At 40.5% G+C, this 27,747-nt stretch overlaps 2 protein-coding genes across 3 annotated transcripts; both read right to left on the reverse strand.

Annotated features, from left to right (window-relative positions):
* Positions 1-1,150: 1,150 nt before the first annotated feature.
* Positions 1,151-24,263, reverse strand: pgm5 (phosphoglucomutase 5). Its single transcript, XM_051421471.1, has 11 exons — positions 23,668-24,263; positions 21,619-21,781; positions 21,325-21,471; positions 20,556-20,681; positions 20,254-20,444; positions 19,023-19,177; positions 12,454-12,569; positions 8,429-8,564; positions 7,621-7,804; positions 3,394-3,531; positions 1,151-2,024 (listed from the first exon to the last, which is right to left on the reverse strand). Exons 1-11 carry the CDS (start codon positions 23,923-23,925, stop codon positions 1,935-1,937), a joined length of 1,704 nt encoding a protein of 567 aa, XP_051277431.1. The 5' UTR covers positions 23,926-24,263; the 3' UTR covers positions 1,151-1,934.
* A 1,241-nt stretch (positions 24,264-25,504) lies between these two features.
* foxd5 (forkhead box D5) lies at positions 25,505-27,515 on the reverse strand. 2 transcript variants are annotated; one of them, XM_051421480.1, is made up of 2 exons: positions 26,857-27,515; positions 25,505-26,758 (listed from the first exon to the last, which is right to left on the reverse strand). In XM_051421480.1, exons 1-2 carry the CDS (start codon positions 26,912-26,914, stop codon positions 25,764-25,766), a joined length of 1,053 nt encoding a protein of 350 aa, XP_051277440.1. In that variant the 5' UTR covers positions 26,915-27,515; the 3' UTR covers positions 25,505-25,763. The 2 variants fall into 2 exon arrangements, with proteins under 2 accessions (XP_051277440.1, XP_051277439.1); XM_051421479.1 differs by having other exon boundaries at positions 25,505-27,514.
* Between the last annotated feature and the right edge of the window lie 232 nt (positions 27,516-27,747).

The following is a 27,747-nucleotide window of genomic DNA, read 5'->3' on the forward strand; positions in this document are numbered from 1 at the left end:
ATCAAGATTCATCGATTTAAATTCTTTTTGCAGACTATTCCAAGTGGAGCTAAAAACATGAGGGCTTTCTTTCCCATCTCTGTCTATACATTAAAGACAGACAACTAAATGTCTTGTGACCTGAGCTAATGATTGCAAGATTGCAAAACCTTGTGAAATAAGTTTTTACATATATAATGAAAGTCTGCAAAAAATGGCTTTATAAATAAAAATACGGTCTCACAAATCTAAATTATTTGCAGCTGTGTTTGTGGTTCATTGAGTATCTTATTATAGTATATTTGTATATTATGGTCCACACTTGACTTGTGAGCCAAAGAAGTCTTTTCAGCCTGTTTACTCATGTGTACTGTGTGTAACAACATGACACGTCCTAACAAACTGTATTATTAGATTAAGAGTGCTCTCTCAAGCACACTCCGTTCAGTTGAAAAGTTCACCACAATAAAGATACTGGGGGGGAGGGGGTAGAGCAACAATGTGCTGCAACTTTGCAGCATGTTCACTTTCATGCACATCATAAATGAAAAAGGGTGAATCTTAATTACCAGGTACTTTAAAGAAATGCATTCATCTAATCATGCCCCTTTACCTATTAGACACTTGTCTCTGACACAGGAACAATTTCAGCTTCTTAGTGACAAATTCAAAGGTGACAAACTAGGACTGATCCCCATCCAACCTCCAAAATAACCCCTGACATTATAAAACAGTTGGATGTGGCAATAACCTGTAATGGCTGACAGGTAATGTCTGGCTGACTGAGTGAACACATCCTTGCGGATATCCACTGGCATATCCTCAACTCATAATGGCGGTAATCAATGTGTTTATGAGTTCCTGCTCTGCGTGTCTCATTCAGGTTGTATAAAAATCAACTGTCTTCATTTCTTATCTCGGCACAACAGCTTCAACACATTTCACACTTGGTTCAAAAGCAGGTGCTGTGCTCGGCAAACAAAAGCTTCCTTTTCCTCCAGGATGTTCAATCACCACATGATATATAGTATCAGCACAACATGGTGCTCTTAATTATGAAGAATTTGTTTAATTAAAATCCAAAAATGCCTAAGGGCAACATATCCCATGCTGATGTGTTTATATTTGTTCCCCATTAGACCTGTCCAATTCAATTAAAAAAGGCAAGTACTACACACAAAAAAAAGTTTATTTGGATTAAAAAAAAGAAATAATATATTCAAATATGGTTATATGCATTCCCAAAGGCCTAAACGGACAAATTAAAGAAAAAGCTCAATTGTACTGTCCTTAGGTAGTAAACATAAGTTGAGATATGCATTAACATTATTTCTATTTCAAATTTCAATTAAATTCACTGATATATTAGTCTTGATGCAATGCCTGTTTTATTTTACATTTGGTAAACAGTCGGATTACTTCTGCATGAAATGGCTGAAAAAAACCAACACTGTGACATATATGAGAAGACAGGTACGAGCAATATGAAATGTGAACACTGAACTGTTATAGAAAAACAGCATGGTGAATTAAAAAATTACTCTCTTTAGCTCCCTTAATCGATAAGTCTCCATAAAAGCAAGCCACAAAAATTAACGGTCAGTCTGCACATTCATAATATGTTTGCTGTTTACATATTTTTCATTATTTATCCATGGCAATAATTAAATAGCCTCCCTGGTTTAGACACTGAATATTGCAAGTTTTCCATAGCTGATGGATGATAGTTATCAATAAACAATTGTGAGAACAGGGTAAAACATTAACTTTCTCTTTGAAAGATAAAGCGCCCTCAGTTTAGTCATCGGTTAAAGAAAAATGAGAACGAAGTTAGAAAGAAGGGATTTAAAAAAAAAAGACAGGCAGATAAGCACAGGAAAGACTATTTTGAGGGTATGTTTCTCTGTGTGAGCAGGTAGATGCATGTGTGTGCATGCATGTGTTTTCCTAGTTGCTCATGTGATGACATTAGGGCCGCGGCGTCCTGTCCTCTCATGGATGTTGGAGAGCTTCAGGGCAATGGCAATGAGAGGGCCCAGCACCACCTGCAGTGAGGAACACATCACAAAACATTTTCAGCAATGGTAATTCAACAAGGACTGCAGATGTTTTGCATCATGTGAAAAGGAATGTTTGGAAAGTGCTTTTGAGTACAATAACAAAAGTGTTTTCTCATATTTGATGTTTGCCCCATCAGACTCAGTGTTTAAGCTATGACCACGTGCTAGCATACAGTAAGTCTCTCTCAGTGCGGCAGATAACCTAGTTTCATTTATGTCAACCCAACCCTATAAAAACATGTGTCAACATCGATGTCAGCATTTTACAGAGGTATTACCCTAGTTTGTCAACCAGTTCTTGTTACTTGTTAGAGATGATACATTCATAAAAAGGTACAACTAGAACACTGTGGTGTAATAAAGAAATTAGCTATGAGGAAATTCTGAGTTGCTTCCAAACAGGTGTATAAACTACTTTATACAGTATATGAATGATTTGTGCTGCTTATGTTATCTTATCATCTTACTTTGTTATGGTGTCATTGTTAACCCTTTACTTCAAAGGGTTTGTGCGGTAAGCAGACAAACACAGCTACAATGTTAAACTACTGACAGTGAGGATTTTAAAAATGTCTGACAGTGAGGATTTTAAAAATGTCAGACAGTGTTGACTGAATACAAACCCACACAGCCTGTGTATATAAAAAGTATATGCAGTACTTTTAACCTAGCCGAACAAGCATGTTGTCTAATCTGGAATTTATGATGTAATATAAATGATAGATTCCAAGGCTCCAGTGCAGGTCTCAGCTCTGCAAGCTGAGGACTCCATTGGTTATCTTCTAACTTGTAGATGTATGAAAGAAAATGGGGTCATTAATCACACACTGTTCAATGAAGGTGTATAGTTAGGTGGCCAAACCTAAATGAGGGTGTCTAGCCATCATGACTGCAGCTTTACAACTCCTGGATATGGTATACACTACCTATTCCAACATCCACAATAACACAAGAAGCTAGTGTTCCTAATCAATGCAAAGTCTACAGGTCAATTAACTTCAGTAGTGTCACATGAAGCTGCATTACACACCATTATTACATGATCATGACATGGCATTTCACCGTGCCAGCATAGGCTGTATTGCCACTCTTGTAGCTGCAAAGAGCACCGTATTTTCTCCGACATGATCAGTTTTATGGCGACTAAACTGGCAGAATACTGTGTATCAGATTTCCTTATGAATGAGTGAACTACAACAGGTCATAACAGCGTAAAGACTACTACTACACACTTACACCGAAAACAAAAACAAAAGTGGAGACAAGTCGCACACAAAAATAATCTCTGGCTCTCATTCAGACGCCCACAAAAAGACAGATATAATCTTGCCATCACCCTTTCATCCCTCTTTACCTGCGTCTCCCTGTTTTGTCTCTCAGGGTCTCTCTCGAAGTTCTCGGCATAAATGCGGATGGTGGCACCCATCCCTCCTCCACTCCCGCTCATCCGAAACACCAGGCGGGCCGCATCAGTGAAGATGATCCTTAAACCCTAGAAACATACAAAGCAATGTTTTCATTATACATTTAACTACTAATGTTTTTTTTTATTTACTGAATTAATTTCATCTTTGATCCACCAAATCAAAAAACCCTAAAATTTCAAATCCATTATTACTGTCAGTATTCAGTTTATAATAATATAAAATGGAGAAAAGCAGCTCCTTTAATGCCTTTGTAGGTAACCAGCAAAAGTTTGGAACATCTGCTCTAACTGGGCATTTTCTACATTTCATTGCATATACTAAACTAAATGTATAACTTAATTCTACATACAAGTCCCAAGAAGAGCTTAATCATACAATAGATATTTTAGTACTCATATGATGAGAATAGGGTACTTGAATATTCATGATTCTCCAATCATGCAAATTGGCAATAAAAAAGAGGGAAAAAAGGTTATAGGTCAGTAAAGAGAAAAAAATTCTCAGAGTATCAGTTCTTTAATGTGCAGTAACTAAAAATATCCACTAGATGTCACTATCATGGTGTGTTTTGTTGAGTCTGTACCGTAATTAGGATTCCTTTACATACTTACATCCTCCATATACACTCTATCAAGTTATGTAAGGTCATAACAACTCCAGTACTTAAGTGTTATTCCAAGTAGCTCTATGAATTCCAGCCCTGAATTAATTTAAAGGATGACACAAAAGCTCATAGATTTCCACAAAGTCCCTCAAGATTCTGACAGTTGAGAACAATTTCACACCAAAGCCAGAGCAAAAAAAAAAAAACCATCACATTTAAAAGGACTCAGTGGCCTCTACTGTTAACTCTTGGAACTTGACCTCAGCATTTTCAGGAAAAACAGGATATTGTTTCATTGGGGTAACCATCTACAACTCTGGCTGGCTGACGTAAGGAAGATAAGACTCTTTGACTAATGGATGTGTGATGACTCTTATCTGTCCTAAATTCCACAGTGCCTCGTCCCTCATCCCATTAGAAGAAAAGTCAAGCTCAGGGGAAAAAACTGAAATATGTTTTGAGAAAAAAAAACATGAACAAGAAAAATGTCCCAGTGCGCTGGCCCTGCACGACAGTAACCCCATCTCAGACCAATAGCTCTTCAAACTGTGACTCAGCTTCATCGTTTATAGACTGTGGTAATAAAAGTAACGCTGGATCACTCGCCTTCCTCCTAATCTGACTTTGGCTCTGGAGAATAACACGTCAAAGTCCGGGTGAGGAGAGACAGCGATAATAAGAGATGTCCGTCCGCCTGTCTGTCTGTCTTTCTTTTTGTGAGTGTGGCAGCTCATCTCTAACAATAGAATAGCAGTTATCAGGAGGCTGACTAATGCGTGTTAAAAACAATGTGTGCTGTAAAGCTCAGGGGCCTTGAGTGGAACACATACCAGCCTCACTGTGTCTGTCTGTCTGTCTCTGTCTATCTACAAAGACAAAACACAGAAGCTGTTGCCTATGTTATCTTTATGAAACATTCAGTAAAGACCTGAATTTGACCTTTTGAGCTGTTTTGCTGATATAGATTTGAAAAATGTCATATAAATGTATACTTTTCTTTAATTCGCAGTAGGATAAATACAAAATCGAGCTGAAAGTCAAACCTTCTGCACCCTGACTGTGTATCAAGCTAACTTACTGTATCCTGGCTACGGCCCTCTCACTGAGGCAGCCAACATTAACAAACATTAGTTACATAACGCCAGCTAGCAAGTTTATAAGCTAGCTGAGGAGCTAGCCAGGGATAGCATTATCTAAAAGTAAAACTAAATTATAATTTGTTCCCTAGCTGTTATCTGTAAATTACAGTAGACAGACAGACACCAAGCAATACAGAGAGATTTAATTTCTACAAGTTATGGACTGTAAATAATCAAAACAAAGTTAAAATGTTCAGGGAAGACATTTTGTCGGTACATACTGCACTTTCCAGATATTATCCAAAAGCAAGAGTGCACTGTCTGCATTTATGTATATATAGGCTCTATGGCAATGATTTCTATCAGTCCATCCATCTATCCACAGTTTATTTGTCAGAGATATGCAGACAATGCAGAATGAATTCAGTAGTCGACTACAAAAGGCTGCCATGCAACTGCTGTGTAAATCCACTGTGCTCCGTCCTGTGTGTGTGTGTGTGTGTGTGTGTGTGTTTGTGTCCATGTGATAACTTTTCCCCCTTCAAACACACTGCAAGTGAGACGACAGCTGATATAATTCTGTCCTGGGAGGAATGTGTGCTGTTATAACACACACTGGGGCAACTGGGATGCTGAGGATTTGCCAGTGAGGTTAAATCACATTTTGGGGTGACTGACTAACTAGCTGTGGAGCTGCTGCAACCATGGTAACACGCCGGAGAAATTCACAGTGGGACAGCGAGACCTTTTATTGCTATTAAGGTGCATAAGGTGAATTTGACAACCAAACTGTAGGCACAACTTTGCCAGCAAACACAAGTGTGAACACGTGTAGGCCATGCAAGTGTTTGCATCTGTTCACACTTATATACAGGGACAACTGGAATGACGGACAGTACACACCAAAATGCACAGTGCGTGCGTATGGGGTATTAGGTGGGGCAGAGGCAAAGAAGTGTTGACGCCAGGAATGAGTTTCCACACATTTCTGGGCAGAACAGAGAGAGTCAGCTGGGTAAACTTCACAGAGATTGAGGAGGAGGAAGGGAGGGAGGGAGAGGACAGAGAGGATATACTGACAGAGGGAGTTATCTGTGTGTGTGGGGATTTGTGCTGTATGTAACATGTGTATGCATATGTTTATGGTTTAAAATGGAAGATAGACTATCATGTCCAAACATGGAACCTCTCTAATGAGACAACATTGAAGCTTAGTGGGTGGTCAAGCTCTCAAGAGGCTGATGAGTGAGTGCATGTGTATGAAAGAGATCCCAGAGAAGGTGTTAGTGTGAGTGTGTGTGCATGCTTAAGATGTCTTCGGGCAGAACTGACCCCATGAAAACCCAGGGACCTGACCTAACACACAGTCTGATAACAACAAAGCACCCACTGGTAGTTGACGGCTGGTGAGAACTGCAGCAGTAGAAGATGTTTTCCACTGCCAATCGGCCACAAGGGGCAACAATGAGCCCATTCCACAATCCAAAACAAATGTGTACAAGCAAATGTACATCTCCGTTAAAGAGCAGCATGGGATCTTCTGGGACTGTCTCATCCACTACAAGGGAGACAAGGTCTACGTTTGGAGCTAGATAAGTTAACAGAGAGTAAAGCAAACTGAAGGCTTTGAAAGAAATGTTTCAGGCCCTGTTTCTGTGGGGCCAATCTTGCTGAGGTCCATCATGGGTTCAGATACTCCAGGATACAATATTATATAACACAACACAATGTGATATTCTTGTGAGGGACAGACATTAGGATAGACATGATTGGACTACTGAGTAAGACTCTGGTCTGTATTAGGGAACAGGGGCCGCTTCATTAATTTACCTACTATCATGCTAATTACATTAAGAAGGAATTAACCGAACAGTATATGCATACAATATATCTTATATTGTATAATACAATATACAGTAGCCCACTTCTCTTCTCTTCTTTGAATCTTATCAGGGCCTTTTGTACCCCTTCTTCGGACCAAATATGGACCAGAGCCAGAAACATTGGATCAGTGACATACACTACCAGAATTGCTGTCGCAGTTGTCTGTACTTCATTTGACTTGAGGCATCAATGCTTATTTAATAGCATGGTATTGAATGGTAACCATCACACACAGGGTGAGAAATTTCTCACAGGATGAGCAGGTACAGCCAATATGCCACTGTTGTGTATCAACATGCACATCAAACATTTGGGAATCAAATACATTGTATTTTTTCTTTTACTCATGAAACATGAATTTGAAATGAGTAGATCTCAACAAATTTAGATATAGATTTAAATTCTAACTTAGATATGAGAAAGATATCTACAGTAGAACAACAAGCTTTAATTTAACTATATGGTCTATCTATATGTCAATCTTGCAGGTTTCATTTCTTCTCACGTGATAAAGTATTATGGCAGCAGTACTCTCCTCTAATTTCTCTTTCTTTCCCATTTTCTTCCCTTTCTTAGCCCCATCTGACCTGGTTTCGAGCCACTGTTCCATCCACAGGGTCGATGTACTCAAAGTTGTCGGCCCTCTCCACGCTGTATATGTGGTCTCCTACGGCAAACTTCTGGTTGGTGAATGCCTTGCCTGAGATTACAGTCTCCAGATCCCTCATCAGGTAAAAGGCTGCACGTGGGTCCAGACCCTCATAGTCAAACCTGCCAAACATAAACACACAAATTACCAAATTGGTTTAATCTCTTATGCCATATCAACAACAAAAATCTAATAGAGCCAGTTTATGGTATTACAATATAACTTAAACTGGCCCTAAACTGCAAGAGACAAGGTTTGTCAGGATGATTGGTTGATTTTCCTCAAAGTGGTGACACATGTTTACGTTATATGAACTTTTTTTGGGCTCCGGGCCTTGACCTGTCCTGTATGTCCTCTCCATCTACGTGTTGTGGGAAATCTGCATCAGATTAGGAAAGCTCTCTGTGGGAACATGAAAAGCTGCAGCAACTGTCAGTGGGAACATTGACTGCAGTAACTATCTGCCTCTCGCAGGGGAGAGGTTAAAATAAGAACAAGTGGCAAGGAGGACTGGAGGTGAAGGCCTGGGAGACATATTTGGCTTTGGTAGGGATACAAGGGATTAAGACTTTTGAGAAAAGGGAATCGTGAAGTCGCTCTCAGGGCTTTAAATAAAGCCAAGATGTAAAGATTAAAATATGGAAAATGGATCCATGACTGAAAGAATAGACAAATTAAGAGATAAATGATTGAATAAACAGATTGTTGACTGCTCCATATTCTGAGAGATTATTTAGTCCTTTTACCTGCAGAAGTAGTTACGTCCAAACTTGGCCCAGTGTTCTCGGACAATCTGCTCCACACCCTGTTTCCTCGCGGCCATAATGGACAACCATATCAACACCGACCACAAGCCATCTTTCTCTCGAATGTGGTCTGAACCTGGAGCAGAAAGAAGTCATGCAAGACATCCCAAAAATAAAGTTTTAAGGAATTATGAGAAAATGGTTGCCAGCCTGTTAGTTTAGCTTAGCACAAAAGTTGGAGACAAAGGTGAAGCAACTATCTTAACTGCTACTAGTCAAGCAATAATTCAGCATATCACAAAAAAAAATCAGACAAAATGTGATAGTTGAGCTTTAGATGTGACGGAGACAGGCTAGCTGTTTTCCCCTGTTTCCAGTCTTTATGCTAAGCTAAGCTACCTGGCTCCAGCTCCACACTTAACAGACAGATATGACGGTGGTATCTATCTTATCATCTAACTCACAGTAAGATAACGAACAAGTGCACTTCTCAAAATGTCAAAGAAATAACACATAAGTTTCTGCAGGACCCTGGTGGGGAATTCTTAACATTTTTATTCACACAATCATTTATTGATCCACAGGTTGCGTTAAGCAAATAGAATATAGTTCAATTTAGCCTAGTATTCAACTCTACTGTATACAACAGAAGGTCAGGGAGAGTGCTTGGGCCTGGAGATGCACCAAACATCCCCACACAAATTATATCTCCTGCTCCCCGCCCTGAAACACACACACATACACAAACGGAGGAATGGTTCACACCCTTGATCAGTCTCCTTCACTGGGGAGCAATCAGTCTGTTCTCAAAAACAGCTGCACAGTAAAGGTATCTGTTAAGGGGACACTTTGACATTTTAGTAAGATTGAATATGTTAGTAATGTTTCCACAGCAGAGAGTGGAGCAGAAAATGGACTCAACTGTTTGGTATCATTGTGAGTTACAAGTACATTTATTTTATGAGAAAAACATGATGGCGTCATTATGTCTGTTTTATAGCATACACAATGCTTTTCTTTTCTCCACCAAACACTGAAAACAAGAGGTGTTCTTCCTCACTCTGTGTCCAGCTCTAGTAGCAGTATACAGCTGTTAGGAAACTAACAGTTGTCATTATTAATCCCTGCCTCACTGTCTGTCTTCCTTTGTCTTGTTCTCTGACACAAAAACAGACAGAGGGGTCACCTAGTAGAATGTACAAACCTAATAATTAGATCACCAAAGCGCACCAGAACTTTTCCATCTACGCTGAAAAACATGTCATAACTAAAACTTATCTTTTCAGCTCAACAACTTATCGCTGTTTAAAAAAGACTTATTACCTAATGTTGGAACAAGGAAGTCCCAAAATCAATGGTATAGATATTCTAATGTTTTTGGAGAGGCTGATTTTTGACTGACTGTGAGGAAGGGATATTATACACACAATGATAAGCAGAAAATATTTTGTTTTTTGTGTTGCTAGCCCATTTTTTTTCTTCATTAAACTTTATGTTGTGCGCAATGCCTTTTAAATTCGAAGCTGGTATTATTTGTTTTCAAACCAGGAGGGAAATAATCAAAGTAAAAAAAAAAAAAAAAAAAAACTTTATTAAAGTTTGACAAAACTGGCTAAATTAACAATTGCAATAGTTAATGCTGAATGTGTCTGAGCGGGAGTGGTGTGCAGCTCTGATGATTTACTACTCAGAGCTCTCTCTGAGCTTTTGGCCTTACATGGGTAGACAATGAGAAACCTCCAATAGTCCTCTGTACACTCTGCTGCTTCCATTTCTCTCCTCCTCGTCAATACTTCTCATATTTGGACTCTCCAAACCCCCTCTGCTACAAGCTTCTCTCCTCTTGTTCACACCCGCTAACATTTTTATTCTCACTTAGAGCTTTTTCTGTGTTGTTTCCTCTGTTTTAAAAGTTAGATGTCATCTTCAATTAAAATATTTAGTACAGGAGAGGAGGAAAAACCAAAGAAAAATTTAAAAGGGACAGATAAAACTGAAATTAAAATGGGTGACAGCTAAAAATATGAAGACAAAAAGAAGAGATGGGCAGTAGAAAAAGGAGCGAGGAAAGGCAGATGTAGAGGAAGGGCAAAAGCATGCACATTGTTTATATTTTCTGACTGTGTATGTGTGTCTGCATTTGCATTCATAGAAAACATTGCCACTGGAGGCCTGTCTGCATGTTGAAGCGATTCAGGGAGCCCCTGTCTCCTTTTATAGCAGAAGAATGGGGATTATTTACACATGCAGTCAGGGTCACAGCCCTCACATCTATTACACGTCTCTGACTGGAGCTACAGGCACTCAGGATGCACTGCTTACAGCTCTAGACTGAAACAGGCTGGTGTGGAAAAGAAGGGAATTGAGATTTTATTTTACCTTTAAATGGAAATGGTGATTTCATAAGCACTTGGATATTATTTTTGTAGTTCTGGTCGTCATTTCTATTAGTAATAATAACATTGTACACCACAGGCTAATTAATGAGATCTGGGAAAGTGGCAAAAACACTAAAAAGAAGTCAAATGGCAAGAAACACAAGCAGCGAGATGATGGTACAGGCTTAAAGGTCCAGTGTGTAGGATTTAGTGGCATCTAGTGGGGAAGTTGCAGAGTACAACTAACTGAACACCACTGGCATTTGTATTTGACAACCTGGGAATGAGGCCTTGTGAAGTGTGAAGGAGGAGCTACGAAAGCTGCAAAACTCGGGGGAAAAACGATAAATGTCCTATGTACAGCCAGTGTTTGGTTTATTTGTTCTGGGCTACTGTAGAGAAATGGCAGCTCAACATGGCGGACTACATGGAGAAAAAAACCAGGTCATTCTAAGGTAACGAAAATACAATGACTCCTATATTACGGTTTTTATACACTCATGAAAACATTCCTATGAGTATTACATTACATTTATGCTACTAGAACTAGATCCTCCTAAATGTTATACACTGGAACTTAAACAACAAACCTATTTTGAAGATAATCAGTTAAATAATTACACGCTACTGTACCAAGGGCCTCAGGATAGAAGATGTCATATGCTGTACAATTTGTAAAGCTTTTAGGCTATAAATGAAATGGACTTGGTTTTCTGTGCAATGAGGGATTATTTTTGATTATTTATTATTACTACCTACAAATACTGATTCGGCTAAATTGCCGACTTCTTTAAGCTGTGTCCAAACAGACCTTAGCACTGTGTAAGAAACGCAACCCCTCATTCATTTCAATGAAACTGTGTTACCACAGCAAGCATGTTGACACAAAGGTAAAAACTTGAATCTGGCTCAACATTGGCTGCAGTGCAATGCAATGTCATTTGGCAATGCCACACTGCTCCTTAAAAATAAAATTATTTACACCATAATAACTTTCCAATACTGGAAAAATAAAATAAAATACTGTCTTTATTCAAACCGCTCTGGAGTTCTCTGGCATTTGATAAGCTTTCAAACCAGTGCATCTTCTCCTCATACTGGGCTTTCTGGATCTTATTTAAACCGACCAATCCACCCATCTAAACGCCTGCTTACAATCTGTTTGATCATCTTACCACTTGTGTTTCCACACTGGACTTCACCATGTTCACAAATCACTTGGTTGAGTACCATGTTATTTATGATGGCCAGAACTACAAACATAAGACTCATGCTGTACTATACTGCAATTTCCCTTTAATTCTGAGGGACGGTTGATTGGACACACTGTCTGTCAGAGTGTTTCAGCAAGTCTCTAATGCACATTCACAGTTAGCAGCAGCTGGCCTGTGCGGTCTTCTAGCGGTGGCCTTGTTTGCAGGCACCTCGACAACAGTTGCTGCTGAGGGGAGGGGATTTCTCAGTCACACACCCACTCACATTTTCCAAGTTGGTCCAGGGATTCGAATCAGTGACCTTCTCCTCACACTCTAACAAGCTGCTCCTTGTATCTGTATTGATCGGTTTTCTGTATTGATGACATTCAGCATCCACAAATCTGTGTTGTTTGGATAGTGAGTGAGTGTGCTGTAGCATAATAGATTGTACCTGTCCCAAAGCTCTCCTCCCCGCAGAGGGAACAACGCCCAGAATCCATCAGGTTCCCAAAGTACCTCCAGCCTGTGGGAGTCTCATACAGCGCCAGTTTCATGGCTTTGGCTACCCTATAAACATACAGAGAGAAAGAGAGAAAGAAAAACAAAGCTAATAGTTTATGCTCACAAACACACGACCTCTCCATAATATTGAATGCCATCCACTCCTAGTTCTGATACAAAGATAAGCTTACAAACAATCCTCTGACCTTTGAAATGAAGCGAACCAAATACTGTATGACAAGTTTAATGTGCCAGCAGCTCATCCAATAACTTAATAAGGCAAATGCAGCAAGAACAAAGTGAGTTAACCTTTTAGCTGATGTTTGCTTTGAACCTGAGCCATGTGCTCACATACAGAGAGGAGGAGAAGGAGTATGTTTGTGTGCGTATGTATGTGAATATACTGTGTACGGGTCCTGGGGAGGGATAAACGTGCTAAAAGTTCAATATGTGGGAGGAGAGGGAGTGCAAAGAAACAGACTAGAGGGGAAAAGAGTCTAATGAAATTTTTCAGTGTAAATTTACAGACAATTAACTGGTTGAATATAATGGCATTACAGTAATATGATTATAAAAGCACTACAATCAGTACATTTTTAGAAAAGATTTGATACATTTGGACACAAATTCTATAATAAAAATATTAAAAATAAAAATATTAAATAACAAACAAAGTCAGCAGTAATTAAAATAATCAGATCTTGGCACTGAGTACTTTGACATAGAATTCCATCAAAATCAAAAAAGGGGTTGGGTTTTCCCCAGATTCCTGACCTCAGTATTCTTAAAATCCCGACAACGGCACTACTCATTGTAGCTGTAGTTGTTAAATGCTAAAGAAAAAATAATTGTTCTGTCATTAAAATCACAAGGTGCTTATATTTTACCTTACCAGCAGAGTAAAAGACTATGAACAAAGAACCAAATAAACATGGTTCAGTGATAAAACACCCTCTATAATACAGTATTTTATTGTTAACATTCCAAGCCTGCTTGCAGAGATGATAGCAACAAAGATGACTAGCCAGTGTCCTTCCTGTTCCCCACAAATCACTGCTCAACCACATCATCCACACCTCCTCAGTAACCACCGCAAAATGTAAACACAATTCCCAGGACTCGGCTATGAACTGCTGGATAAAATATTCAGTACAACAAAGCAGTTGTTGGTCACAAAGAAACAAACATGTAGAAATGACTATCTCAAGTGCTTGTACTGTGGGGCGCTGTGGGAATGCACAGTGCGATATATGTGGATGTGGATGTGGGTGGGCTTTTTTTGGCCGTTTTTAAGTGATGGTACACAACCACACAATCATCATGCACATAAATAAACTTCACTGTGCCCAGTACAGTTGTTTACATGAGGATGGGATGAATTACCAAATAAGAGTAACCAACTTTATTCCCCTCTGGGGAAGCGAGAGCTGGAACGGAAAGCCTGGCATTCCTAAAAGAAAACAGAAACTCTGGCCTTCTGATGAGCCTTTGACGTTTCAAACGGCACGTCCACAGCCAACATAAGCACTGAAGTTGACCCTACCAGTGCTCACTTTTCAAACACTGTTGCAAAACTGTAGGGACAAAACTGTGTGAGAATAGTAAGAATCATGTTTTCTCAAGTTTGATGATTGCACCAGCTGAGCCTTAACTGAACAACAGCCCTGGGATGGAAAAAACAAACATTCCCAAACATAGCCTTCATGCACAGATACAGACAAGCACAAACAACAAACTAGTTCTTCATGGTCTTTTCTGCTCTTATGATATGACATGTATTTTTTAGTTTTAGATCCACTATTACACGCTTCTTGAAGTCGAGCAATGGAAGCAAATATATACAATCATAATCAAACACACACATATTTAAACAGATATAGCACACTCTCGGGCCAGCCAGGCTCTGTGAATGCTGTCTCTCTCTCAACAGGCTTTGCCAAAACAGAGAAATGCTGGCAGATGAATATGACTGGAGACACAAGGAATAAACTTGGCAGCTTTCTATTTAGGGCTGTAATCCCCCTGTGTGGAGGTGTGACCTCTCAACTGTACAGCTTGACAGTGCATAGATGTCCAGTTTCTCACACAAGTAACAGGCAGATTTTATGTAAAGAGTGTCTGGTCAAGTGCTATTATCAAGAACAATTCAGGTTCAAGGCACAAAATTCAACGACAGTATTGAATTTTAAAACCAAGGCATATTTTTGTCCTTAAACAATGTATGTTTTTGATTTAAGAATACATGGAGGCTGGAGTGTACCAGATTTTAGACTTTTAATTACACTATATTTCTAAAATGTGGTTGCTTCAATAACGATGAGATGATGGTACATTTGTCTTGGTGGATGGAACAGTAGAGGCTACCATGAAAAAAACAGACTTCTGCAAGACCTGTCCTGACTGTAAGAAATGAACTGAAATGAAATTGAACAGAGGTTGAAAAGGTCTGTCATGTGAATGATTTGGATGCTTTGCCCCCATAAGGTGAAGGGGCAGACGAGATGTACCGACAAACTGATGCACACACTTACAATATGACTTCACACACAATAAACACATACATACATACACTAATCAACCAACATCTCCTTTGTTTTCTCACCGTCTCTATCTTTGTATATATCTGTCTCATGCATTAGTAAATACTGGGGAGTAATGTGAGGGATGATGTCTCTCTACATCTGCGAAGTGAAATATTGCCAGCTTTTGGCCTTGGCTTGATATTTTACCCAAACATAGCATCCAGTGCCCTCTTTCCTCACCTCCCCCTCTGAAGAGAGCTCAGCCTGGACTTAAAAGCTTTGCACTGGCATTCAGACAAAAGTGCAGCATGCTGGAGCTTTACTTGGGCTTGAAATGTGAGTTCTTCTTGACCTGAACCAGGAATCCTCACTGGACAACACATATGATGTTGCCATAGTGGCCAACACGGAAAATGCTTGAGAATAAAGAACTTAAATCAAAGTTGAGATGATTTCTGTAAATAGCCGAAGCTTTTACCTACATTTTTTGTGTGCAATCAATATGAAAATACCTTTCTGACATCAGTTCAAAAGTTTTCAAGGCTTTTCCAAAGCTGTGTCAAAAATATATTTACCATCGTATAATATTAAATATGGGGGGAAAGTGCACTTGTTTTGTCTATGTTGAACTTGGCCATCTTCTGCATCTTGCTTCCTATCAAAATATTGGTGTATAACACAACACTCTCAGCCTGCTGACAGCATTTCACATTTTTTCTTGGTAGGTTTTTTTAAAAAGCATTTTTTCAGTTTTTTTCAGCACTATAAATGAACTAAACCTTGGCAGCTTTTTTGTGGGAACACAAGTCCAGCCCAACTAAACTGGTCTGGTAAGGTCTTGTTGGCATCAGGCACAGTGATTCTTAAAGGTTAATCCCAACCAGGGGCACCTCAGGGGGTTCTGCAGTTACCAGGAGGTGTATTTATATATATACATACACATGTATATGACAATACAGTCCTCTGATTGCCTTGGTCATCTTTGAAGCCAACAATAAAAAAAAACTGTTCAGCTACAGCACCACATTAAACAGCGCTCTAGTTTGCAGTGCTAATAAGCGATTCAGTACAAGAACTTGGACTTTATCCTGGTAACAGGCACACCAGCGGCTAAGCCCTCTCCTCTCCCTACATCCTCCTATCCCTGGAACGGTTAAAGGAGAGGCAGATGTTTCCTTTACCAAAATTTCCCTCCCTCTTTCCCTTCCTCCGACCTCCCCCTCCCTCCCTGCACCAGCCCTTGCTTACAGTATGCGCACAAACACAGGCACCCATGCACACAACGCAGTAAGACAAACACCCTCAGTCTACCCAAGAATGAAAAATTGAACAACTTTGGCCTCCTGTCCACCTGAATCTAAATCCTGCACAACAAAACATCCTCTACTCATTTAAACACAAATACATTCTCTTTCTGTCCGTTGTTTTCCCAAATTCTCTCTGGACACACGCAGCTACATACAGTATATACACCGTCACATTTATCAAGGCTTTTATAACACAGTTTGCTTGACTACGCATAAACACACAGCAGGGAGGGTTGCTCAGTCTAAACAGACTCACACACAGGCCACTTGCTCTCCTAAAAAGGCCTACGCTTGGGCCCACTCCAGAGTCCGACACTATGCTACTAAGTACTTCAACACTTCCTGGAGTTTGTCAAAGACATGCAGATATGTACATTATGTGTCCAAAGAGGAGCAAAGTTATTTTAGGAACTTAAGTGGCGATTATGCAGCTAAGAGTTGAACAAAGCGACCCTGTCCTGCAACAATGCCAGTAATTATCAGTTAAGTGTTCATAGAAGAGGTAAGTGTGCTTTGCATAAGACCATATACCCTAGAGTATGCTGGTGAAATTCAGTTTAACAGGGAACAAATGAAAATCTTATATTACGCAATTTATTTCTGACAAAGCTCTTCAGAAAAGCCCAAAGCATGATATTATCTGTAGTTAAAGTATTATCTGTAATAGACATCATATTGTAAGGTAATTCCACTTCTCAGCAGATTGCACAACCAAGTTAGCGTTTCCAGGAAATTAAATTTATGTTATCATCAAGACAAAAAGGCTAATGCCGAGAAAAAAGGGAGATGAAGGAGATATTTTTAGTGGTAACTAATGAAAAGGCCATTTAATCTACATTGTGTAAGCGTGTTTGCGGTATTAGAGGTCCATGGCTCAGAGTTGTAGAGGGACATGTGACATTTGGGTCTCAGGGCTCAGTCAGTGTGTGTGTGTGTGTGTGTGTGTGTGTGTGTGTGTGTGTGTGTGTGTGTGTGTGTGTGTGTGTGTGTGTGTGTGTGTGTGATGAGGCAAGACATGGGAACCAGCGTGAGCAAAACTTCCAAGCAGCTCTTTCAGTGTGATCATTACGGTTCAACATCATGAGATGCAGCCTTAGGCAAAAAACACCACACAATCCAAATGATGTGCGTGTATGTGTGTGTGTGTGTGTGTGTGTGTGTGTGTGTGTGTGTGTGTGTGTGCGTGCGTGTGAGTTTGCATGACCAATCCTGTAGGAGTCTCTACACTAACAAAGATGACCAATAATTCTGTGATGTAAGATCCCACTTCATATATCTACAGTAAGCACCACTTTTCCCATTTTGTAACTGTGAAACCCAGAGAGATCAGGATTAGCAGTGAGGTCACTTCCTTGTCTGCCAGTGCTAACACATAATAATGCACACACACACACACACACACACACACACACACACACACACACACACACACACACACACACACACACACACACACATTCAAGCATATGCACACAAAGACAGACATTGTCATACAGACACTTTCTGTATATGTCGACCTATGATTCCTGATCATGCACTCTATATTCTGGTTAGAGATATATTGGTATATTTCCTGTTAATTTCTGTGTTCAATTAACCTTGTGAAGCAGCCGGACTCACAAGATCACACAAGAATCCATCTAAGCTTAAATCCATGCATTTGTGGTCGGTACGGTGGTACCGCACCAATTGGCGACGTTATATGGTCTGTTGCTCTGAGCAGTTGAAGTTTACCTGAGATACACAACAATAGGCAGATAGTTCATCCAATCACTTGCCAAGTATTTTTTGAAAGTGAAAACGATAAATATTTTCTTCCAAAATATACCTATGCTAATATAGATAATGCAAAATATTTGTCTATGAATACAATTCTTAATAGCTAAAGTTGCATACATAGCTATACACACTGTGACACATATGATGGCACACACAAAAACACATCCATAGACACGGACAAGCACACACAGATATGCAGAACTTTCTGCATTCTTCAGATAGGACAAAATTGTTAAGGATCAGGATAAGGCTATGATAAAAGTCTACTGATAGGTTGTCAAAAAGGGGTTTGTTTACACAGTTACTGAAGTTTGTTTGGTCTGTTTTTTACAAATAACGAAAAGAAATGTTAAACTCAATGACATATATGTTTTGAATAGATTTTATGGACTCTGTTTTTAAGAAAACTAAGTGACTAAGTGTGTGGACACTGAATTTATCTTAACTTGTTAAAGACAATACTCTGAAATATAATCTGAACTAACAATAGCTGATCTTTTCTGATTCCCTCATTGTATTAAATGACACATTTCCATTGAGCTGCATTCTGTTGAAGACTTAGTGGGGTGCTGGGATCCCTCCTACTGGAACAATGTTAATGGGGATGACTTTAGCTGTGATCACATCCTCTCACTCAGCACCCTCGGCGCGGCTCTATTCTTACATAACAGACAATATTTATAGATGGTGAGTAAATGTGTGTGGGGGGGTTGTGTGTATGTGACCTCACAGTCTTATTCATAGTGGGTGCGTCTTCATCTGAGAGTGTCATCCCTCTCCAGAGATTGGGCTGCTGCAGCAGTTTGTGGAGAGAGGCTGGGGTGGTGTGACAAGAGCCGGCAAAACCCCTTAGATCTACTAAGTGTGTGTGTGTTTGTGTGTAGAAGGGTGTTTAGAAGAGCGTGTTGTACCTGTCAAGGGCGGTGCTGGTCGCCATACTCCTTGCAAAGCCCTTGACTCCTAGCTGTCTGAAGTAGGGGATGGTGGAGAGGTTGGCAGCCATGATGGCCACTGAGTCTGACGGGTTTACAAAGAAGCCGTTTTCTCCGAGGATCATGTACCGGTCCTGACAACAACACAAGATAAAGTGCATTATGAGTCAGCTCATGTAACTATTTTAATAATGTAAAGAGGACTGCAATCAGACTTGAATGATTTAGCATTGTAGGCGATACCAAAGGATAAGGCTGGTGATCTCCCATATATCTCTCAACTGTCAAGAATATCAGAATAACACCAGATTTACACTTTGAACTAACACTCGCTCAGCATAGCCATTGTGTTGCCATCAAATTCAGTCAAATTGAATTTGCAATTCTGCTGTACAGAACAATAAGACACAATTAAGTGAAAGTACTTTTTTCCAACCATTATGATTACTGTTTGCAGTTTGGTAGATATTGGTTATGTTATTATGTAACAGCAACCATAAAAAAAAGAAGATTACAGCCGCTGGTGCTAATGACTGTGAAGATACTGATCCTGGTGGGAGACACAGAGCAGATATGACATAATTCTCCTGATGCTAAGCTAATTTACTTAGCAAAGGGTATGTGTGTGTGTGTGTGTGTGTGTGTGTGTGTGTGTGTGTGTGTAGTAGAAATGACTATTGGATGACATTGTGGAAAAAGTGAGCTGCTTGTTGGATCATCCTGGATACAGTATTATTCAGCCCCCATCACCTTTCTTCCTGCTATCAATGAGCAAACTAAAATAAATAAAAAATAAATAAGGTTCTCTCTGATATCTATGGGTGAAGTCTAAATCATATGGCTTCAGTTTAAATTAATAAAAAATCCTTAATGAAAGTATTGCTGAGTGACCAATCACAACCCAGGAAATCCCATGGTATGTAAATACAGTACAAGGCTAATAATAAGCTGAACTTTAAGTTGAATATTGGACCATAAAACTAGATTTGACATCACAAAATCATCATGTACATCCACGTGTTAAACTCAGATTTAAGGTGAGAAACTTTCCCTCTTCAGCAAATAAATGTGAAAACAGTCTTCTAATGTCAAACTCACATACATCATTCTGCGCAGTGAAAGTTAAACATCCAAGAGAAGCAACAAATGGCAAAACACTTTTTTGAGTGCAGGAGGACTTTAAGCCTCACTTGGGCATCAGGTATCTTACCCCATCTGCATCAAATGCAGCTCCAAAGCCAAAGTCACCTCCTTTCATGGCATCTACCAGAGAGGTGGCGTAAGTCAGGTTAGGCTCTGGAGGTCGGCCACCAAAGTCCTCCAGAGGGACACAGTTGACAGCAGAGTTAGCAGGAGCTCCCAACTCATCACACAGGATCCTACGTACATAGGGGCCCATCACTGTAACACAACACGAGTACAGACGAGGAGAAGAAAGGAAGAACATTTTAATCTCCAATAACACTCAAAACAACTCAGGGGCTATATTAGGCAGGTGATGAATTGTCTTACCTCCGTTCATGGCATCTATGTGAATCTTGACTTGATCCTGGCCTGTGAGAAGACTTTTAATGGCATTGAAGTCGAAGATGTTTCGCAGCAGTTGTAGATACACCTCAACAGAGTCTACGATCTCCACTGGAAGCACAGAGAAGAGACGGTTAGTGCCAGATGGCAATGAGTTTGTTTGTATGCATTTGTGCATTAAAGATAGAAAGGTTGTGCAAATGCTTCCAGCGCATTCAATTGTGTGCATAAATAATGATTATTTATAGGAAAGATGTACAACCAAAGGTATTGATGGACTATGCTTCATTTATTTCTAGGGATGCTCTTAAGAACAAGCCACTGTTCTTCCTCATTTATAATATTGGGATTTCTAATTTGACATAACAGATTATGCAGAAATGTTTTGACAAAGCATGCATGTACTTCTCTGAAACTAATGGTTTTATAAAAGTTAATAAATTAATTACTAATTCTTTATAGATGTGCTTTAATCCATTAACAAGAAAAACATTTGGTTGCCAGGATGTGAAAAATCCCTTTAACTCTTTAGTTCATCAAGTAAACTGTTTGACCAATCAAATAGCTTTTAAACAACCTGACAATTCTTTCTAATTATTGGCTTATAAATTATAAAAAATAGTAAACACATTATTAATCATTTATAAAGGCACTACTTACAAATTATACCCTTTCTGAAGGATGCCTTATTTGAGTTGGCTATTTTGTTTTAATATACATTTATTGGTGACAGACAAGTGAGTGAGTATTGTACCTCTGAAAGGTTTGAACTTGTTCTCCAGGTCAAATTCTTGCCTTCCCAGCCTGGACAGGTCAATGCGCAGATCAGGGCAGATGGCATACTCCTCGAGCGTCCGGCTCACCTGGTGGATTCTCTCCATCACCGTGTCCGGAGATGGGCCTACCACACAAACAAAGACATACGCATGTGTAAACTTACAGTCATTTATGTCTGGTAAAAAAAAAAAAACATTCCTTTACTTTACAAATGATGTTAAAAGGAAGTGGGAGAATCAGAAAACAAGCACTCTTTTTTGTCAGTCCTCACCTCCATTTGCCACATTAAACTTGATTCCAAAGTCTCCACTGGGGCCTCCGGGGTTGTGACTAGCTGTGAGGATGATCCCACCGATGGCCTTGATCTTCCTGATGATGCAGGAAACAGCAGGGGTGGACAGGAGGCCATTGTGGCCGATTACCAGACGACCAATCTGCACAGCAGAGATATTAATGAGGAGCAATGTCAGCTGCACATCAATCCAAAATAATGCTTTCTGGTAAACTTGTCTCATAAGATGAAGGTTTAGGGGGACTGCGTTCTAGCTGCCTTTGATGAAAATAATGTCAGGTAGTATTTCTTGGGCTGGCTGTGACACAAAATCAAAAAACAAAACAAAACACTGGTCTCAAAAAAGTTCATGAGCCAATCGTTCTAACTGGAACTGAAAGCAACACTGGTCCAAGGCATCTCATCCTTCCACAGGTGTCTAATTGACAGCCTGCTTTAAACAGCGAAAATGATCTGACCCAAGAGGGTGCCTAAATAACAGAGCTGAAATCTCTATTTATAACTTGTATGCTACATTTAAAGCAGTAATACCACCAGCTTCCCATAATTCCCTTGCATATCAGCTATTCTAAATAAAAGTGTCCTCACTGGAGAGGAATTCATTCTCCTGATGTCAGAGAACCCTCCTAACATCCGACATGTTTGTTGCATGCATATGAAGAATAGACAAGGAAAGTGAGGGAAAACCCTAAGAAATGTTCTTGCCTAAATGTATAATAACCTAATATCATATATAAAGCAATCTGTTATTCCACCACTATCTTATTCAGTAACTAGCGTAAGAAGGATAGTCTGTGCATTGGATTGGTTATCTGCAAGTGTTGCCAGTATCCTGACTCTTGGTTCACTGCAATATGACAGGGGATCCCCATTGTGTTTGGCCCGGGAGAGGTGGAACAGCAAGAGAGGGGGGAACATACGTAGGCAGGAAAATAGAGCAGGATGGATGGAAGTGCTGATAAGGCCGACATCAAGAGACATTTGGCTTGGCGAGCAGAAAAAATGGACCGATCTCAAAAACAAATTATATTCCCTTCAGATTTTCCTTTGGAACCTGTCCAAACCAATCACAAGGATCTCAGAGCAAGCGTTTTAAATGAACTGTGGGGATTTTCCTCCTCTCGCTCACTCTGTCTTCCTATTTTCAGTTATCTGCTGCTGACATTTAAAGAGTTCAGACACAGTTTGGATGGGTGACAGGTTTGTATGTATTAATACTGCAGATTAATACTTTCACCTTGACTCCTGAAACTTTTATGTTTCAGGAGTAACTGCGTGCTCTTAGCGTGATATGTCATATTTGATGCAAAACAAATGTGGACCAACTCTGCAACATGTGAATACATAACGCAAGTATAAAACTGATTTAACATTCTGCCAGAAAAGTCCTACTATGTTTTTTTTAGGAAGCAGTGGAGCAATTTCTGCTGGGAGTAAATGTGTCAGCCTAATAAATTATATGTTGGATACTAATCACTGTTCTTGCTTAGTTCATAGCAATACAGCCTGCCTTTTATTGCTTGTGACCCCTTAATACAAAGCTTGGGTGCTCTTGTGAGCTGTGAGTAGTTAATTGGAATTTTTTCACTTCTCAGACTTTTATTTTAATAGTTATAAAGCCCTGGTGTAAAAAATATACTCTATTTTGAAAGAAAAAGGCAAATATTAGAAAAAACAAACAAAAAAACTTAATTTTGTTCGACAGTACATTGTTTTTTGTTTTTCTTTTTTGCGACACACTCTTATTTCTGACATGTGATTACTTTTGTATGTAAAACAGACAGACTCATTCTTGGTAAGTTTATGTAGTACAGTCTTTGTTTTCCAATGATAAGCAGCAAAAATCTCACTTGGATTCACCTTTTGGGTATTAATGTAATAAATGTTTATTTGTAACAATACCACTGTATATGAATGTTTGTTTCTCTTATGCATGGGTAGAAGGGTTTCCAATATATTGATATAATAGAACAAATGCATGACAGCCTCTGTTTGCCAAGACCGGTTGTCGCCCCCCCTCCTTCTTACCCCATTGGCAGCTGCCATCTGCACTATCACCTCGGTGGCAGCTCGGCTGAAGTAGCGGCCGTCGCTGCCCACCACCATGGTGCAGCCCTGTCGGTCCCGCAGGTCGATGGAGGACAACACGCTCTGGATGTAGTTCTGCAGGTAGTTCTTCTTCCCCTCGAACACCGCTGTCTTCCTCCGCAGCCCGTTGGTACCAGGCCGCTGGTCCTCAAAGGGGGCCGTTTGGACCGTCAGCACCGGGATGGGGCTCGTCTCCATCCTCCTCGTCGGGACCCAACGGGAGGACGCGGATCAAATAACCTTGAGATAGTTTGGGAAGTTTGCTTCTGGTGGTATCCGTCCCACAGAGGTGAAAGTAGCAGTAATGTGGCGAATTTACAGCCCAGAGATGGAGCTTGTCCGCCTGTAAAGTGAAGTTAAGAGTGGCCGCCCCACACTGGGATGAAGTGACTGTAATGAAAGGAAACACCCAGCCCAAAATGTCCTCACCTCGGCCACTTGTGTTAGAGCTGCATCCCTCAGTGCTGAACTTAACATTCAGCAAAACTCTCCGCTGCTGTTAGACAACTCCCTCTTTTCCTAATAAGCCTGAACAACTGACTTCAAAAAAAAAAAAAAAAAAAAAAAGACATCAGGGAGGGCCAGAATCTTCAAGGCCCACAATCAGCTGAGCCTCGGGCCAAAAATAGACCTTTGACTGATGGCAGAGGGGAATTGTGTCGGGACCGCTCAGCAACCGGACACTGCCTGTGTCTGTGCTGTCGCCACTGCCCGGTATGAAGGCATAAGCCGGGGGCTGTAGTAACTAGAGGAGTTTATAAGTGGGGATATGAAGCAGAACTTCACTCCCTAATAGTAACGTTTTTTTCTTATTTGAACCACATTTGTTTCAGGATCTTCGGTACCACATCTCACTTTCTTCTGCGGTCTCTCTACATATACTTTTTTTTAGGCAAACATGTATTGAATCTGTGACACCGCAATTATTAGCTTGCCATCCCATTACAGGAGTGAGGGAGGCCCTCACAAGAAGTCTGCGTCAGTCTGAGCCAATATTTGGTAAACAGCGCGACCTTGAGGCAGGAAGAAAGAACTGACGTTTTATTAGAAATTAAAAAGAGCGTTTATAATGTAAATCCCACAAAACTAATATAAAGTAGGACTACATTAAAACGGAACAGATATTTAAAAATTGATTTAATTTTGTGTGGAACATGGACTTTTGTTTTGTTCTTAATTTTTAGAAATGGAGTGTGGTGGTTGCGACAGGCCCACATTTATGTTTCCCTGAGACATACATCTGTAAAGAGTGTGTATAAATATAGTTCATTTTTACATAAGTACATCATTAAGGTATTATTTATTTCATCAGTTTCATTATTATAGCAACCGGGACTTCTGCAACCTTAAGTTTTGAGCTGGCATCATTCTTATTTATGCACATTTGTTTTAAGTTTGTTTTTTCATTGTTCTGTCTCAATTATTACATAATCATAACAGCCAGAAGTTTGTAAACCGGTGTTTAACCGGGAATTAGGAAGTGGTCGACTTTTTAAAAAAGTCTTTAATTATTATTATTAACAAACAACAGCGCAGGGTATATCTGACTGGGGGAATGTAGGTCTGTATTAATAAAAACATTAACTATAATAATGGTGAAATACTGTGAATTTGGAGTCTATGACTTTCTAAACTGTCTGCTTTCTGTTTAAACTTTCTATTTCAAAAACGTTCCGCACCCTGAGACAACTGATGCATCATTGTCAAGATGAAAAATGGACAAAAACCAGCATTAATTAATTCAAGTAACCAAATAAAGAGCTTCAAACATCACAGATAGTTTTCAAACATTTATTTCGACACGTTAATTAATAACAAAAACAGATTCATCAACGAGAGTCGCCACTGCAACAAGTTTCACACATATATTACCACTCATCTTATTTACATTGATTTCTTTTAAGACATAACTTTGAATGTCAACGCACATAAATATCATGCAATTAAAACATTTCTTTAAGAAATGAGCTACACAACGTGTCTTCACATAGCATCGAACATACGGACACTGTAAAGTTTTCTTGTGGCCAAAGGCTTCAGCAGTGAGGGTAGGACAGTCTGAGGTGCTCATTTATTAAAGAAGCAGTGCTCAGCATGGTAGGGGGGCAGAATGGAGTCCTGGGAGCCGGCAGGAGCGTCGGAACCAAACAGGCAGCAGGGCCCGACATGAGATGAGCGTACCCAAGAGCGCTGTGGCGCCTGTGCTGTGGGTTTGGGTTCGGGAGACTGGTGGGCGAGGGTTTGCTCATGATGCTGTCAATGCTGAAGGAGCACTTTCTCTGCGGGCCAGGCTTTGACTGAGCGGTTTCTGTTGAGCACAGCTGCGCTCTGAAGTCTTTTGGCCCACTGCACTTCCCGTGACTGTTCAGAGTTTGTGGTAGAAGGTGATAGGAAGAAGGGGGCATCATGATACCCTCCTGCAGGGGCATGTACGGGATAGGAGCGGCGGGCGGGGGGCTCACCTGGCCCTGCACGCAGTATGGCTGCCCATACGGCCGGTAGCAGTTCAAGTTGGAATAAAACATAAGTCCGTCTTTGCCAAGCTCTGGGTGGTTTCTCTTGAACCGCTTCCTTCGGCGAAGGAAGCTGCCGTTGTCGAACATGTCCTCTGAGGCAGGGTCCAGAGACCAGTAGTTACCTTTTCCCGGGTTCCCAGGCTCCCTCGCGATCTTAATGAAACAGTCGTTGAGGGAGAGGTTGTGCCTGATGGAGTTCTGCCAAGCGGGGAACTTGTCTCTGTAGTAGGGAAACTTGTTGCTGATGAAGTCACAGATGCCACTCAGTGTCAGCTTCTTCAGCGGACTCTGCAGGATGGCCATGGTGATCAGGGCAATGTAGGAGTAGGGAGGCTTAACAGAACTGTTCTGCGCTTTCCTGGACGACGGTGCGTCTGCGCAGAAACTGTTCTCGCTTTCCCCCGAGGAGTCTGGCTCTGAGGAGTCAAACTCAGCACCAGATTCTGCCGAAGAGCCGGGGTCCGTAGAGCACCCATTCTCATATAAACGCCCATGGGTAGGCTCATCCTCGCTCACTATGTCAAGAGGCAAAGCAGAGTGTTGAGAAGCTTCAAATTCACTGGAAAGAGTCATGGTCACACGCAGAATGTTCAAAAACGCGTAAAAACTCAACTGTGCCAACGAGACATCAATGGTTCGCAGTGCGTAAAAACCAAAAGGCCCCTATTCATGCGTAAAAGCTCATCTACCGCGTGGTCCTTCTTAAACCGTGTGTACCGGCTGTTTGCTGTTGTAATGAAAGCTGAGGCTTTATATGCTGAGAGGCTGCTGCCCTAAAGGCCAGTCCCATTAACCCTCTGGACCTATCAGAGTGGCCCCTCACCGCGGGGAGCCAGAAAAGGCAAGCACACAGGTGGGGGGGTTTGGGGAGTCCTGAAGTGCGAACGGCCTATTCCTACAAATAAAGCCCAATTTATAGATGGCACTTTGTCGTTATTTTGGCAAAAATGGAAACGTTTTTGGCATTTAATTTCAATTGCCAAACAGAGTGAGTGCCAGCACAACATTTTTATCATATAAAACAAAATAAGACAGAAGATCTGAAAGCTTACTGCTTCAAAGCTTACATATCTTTGTATTAAGACATTCTGTGATGAGTTTAGGTTCTACACATGACCGAAATGATATGTAATGTTATTTTGGCTCATCACTTTTTGCACTCCTGCAGCATACACCGTGAACACATTCATAATGGTTGATGTGCAACCTATGTACACACACATGTATGACAGCCTGCGTTCTGTTGTCAGACATGTGCACATGTTAGCAAAAGTTGAATCTTGATATTTGAATCATCTGATATTACAAATACGTACAGCAGCGCAGTAGGAGGTGGGATGTTCTTGGGACTTTTAACACCACGCCTAGCCCGTGATAAGAAACAAAGTGTTTCCCCCTTCAAACCCCCGCGGGTTCGTTTAGTTTGCCACCTTTGGATGCCCGCGGGTGGTGTGACCATGAAAATGGCCGTGGTTGGACTTCCCGCAGCCAGCAGAGAAAAGAG

Source organism: Dicentrarchus labrax, unplaced genomic scaffold (genome assembly GCF_905237075.1).
Source record: "Dicentrarchus labrax unplaced genomic scaffold, dlabrax2021, whole genome shotgun sequence".
Taxonomy (NCBI): domain Eukaryota; kingdom Metazoa; phylum Chordata; class Actinopteri; family Moronidae; genus Dicentrarchus; species Dicentrarchus labrax.

What these genes read in the sequence shown, in the direction of transcription:
- pgm5 (XM_051421471.1), bottom strand. Translation starts at nt 23,925, where the DNA reads ATGGAGACGAGCCCCATCCCGGTGCTGACGGTCCAAACGGCCCCCTTT. An exon ending in CAAGTTCAAACCTTTCAGAG is followed by an intron (nt 20,682 to 21,324) that starts GTACAATACTCA and finishes CTGTGCTTCCAG; the next exon opens with TGGAGATCGTAGACTCTGTT. An exon ending in GGACGTAACTACTTCTGCAG is followed by an intron (nt 7,805 to 8,428) that starts GTAAAAGGACTA and finishes TATGTTTGGCAG; the next exon opens with GTTTGACTATGAGGGTCTGG.
- foxd5 (XM_051421480.1), bottom strand. Translation starts at nt 26,914, where the DNA reads ATGAATAGGGGCCTTTTGGTTTTTACGCACTGCGAACCATTGATGTCT. An exon ending in ATTGATGTCTCGTTGGCACA is followed by an intron (nt 26,759 to 26,856) that starts GTTGAGTTTTTA and finishes CTCTTGACATAG; the next exon opens with TGAGCGAGGATGAGCCTACC.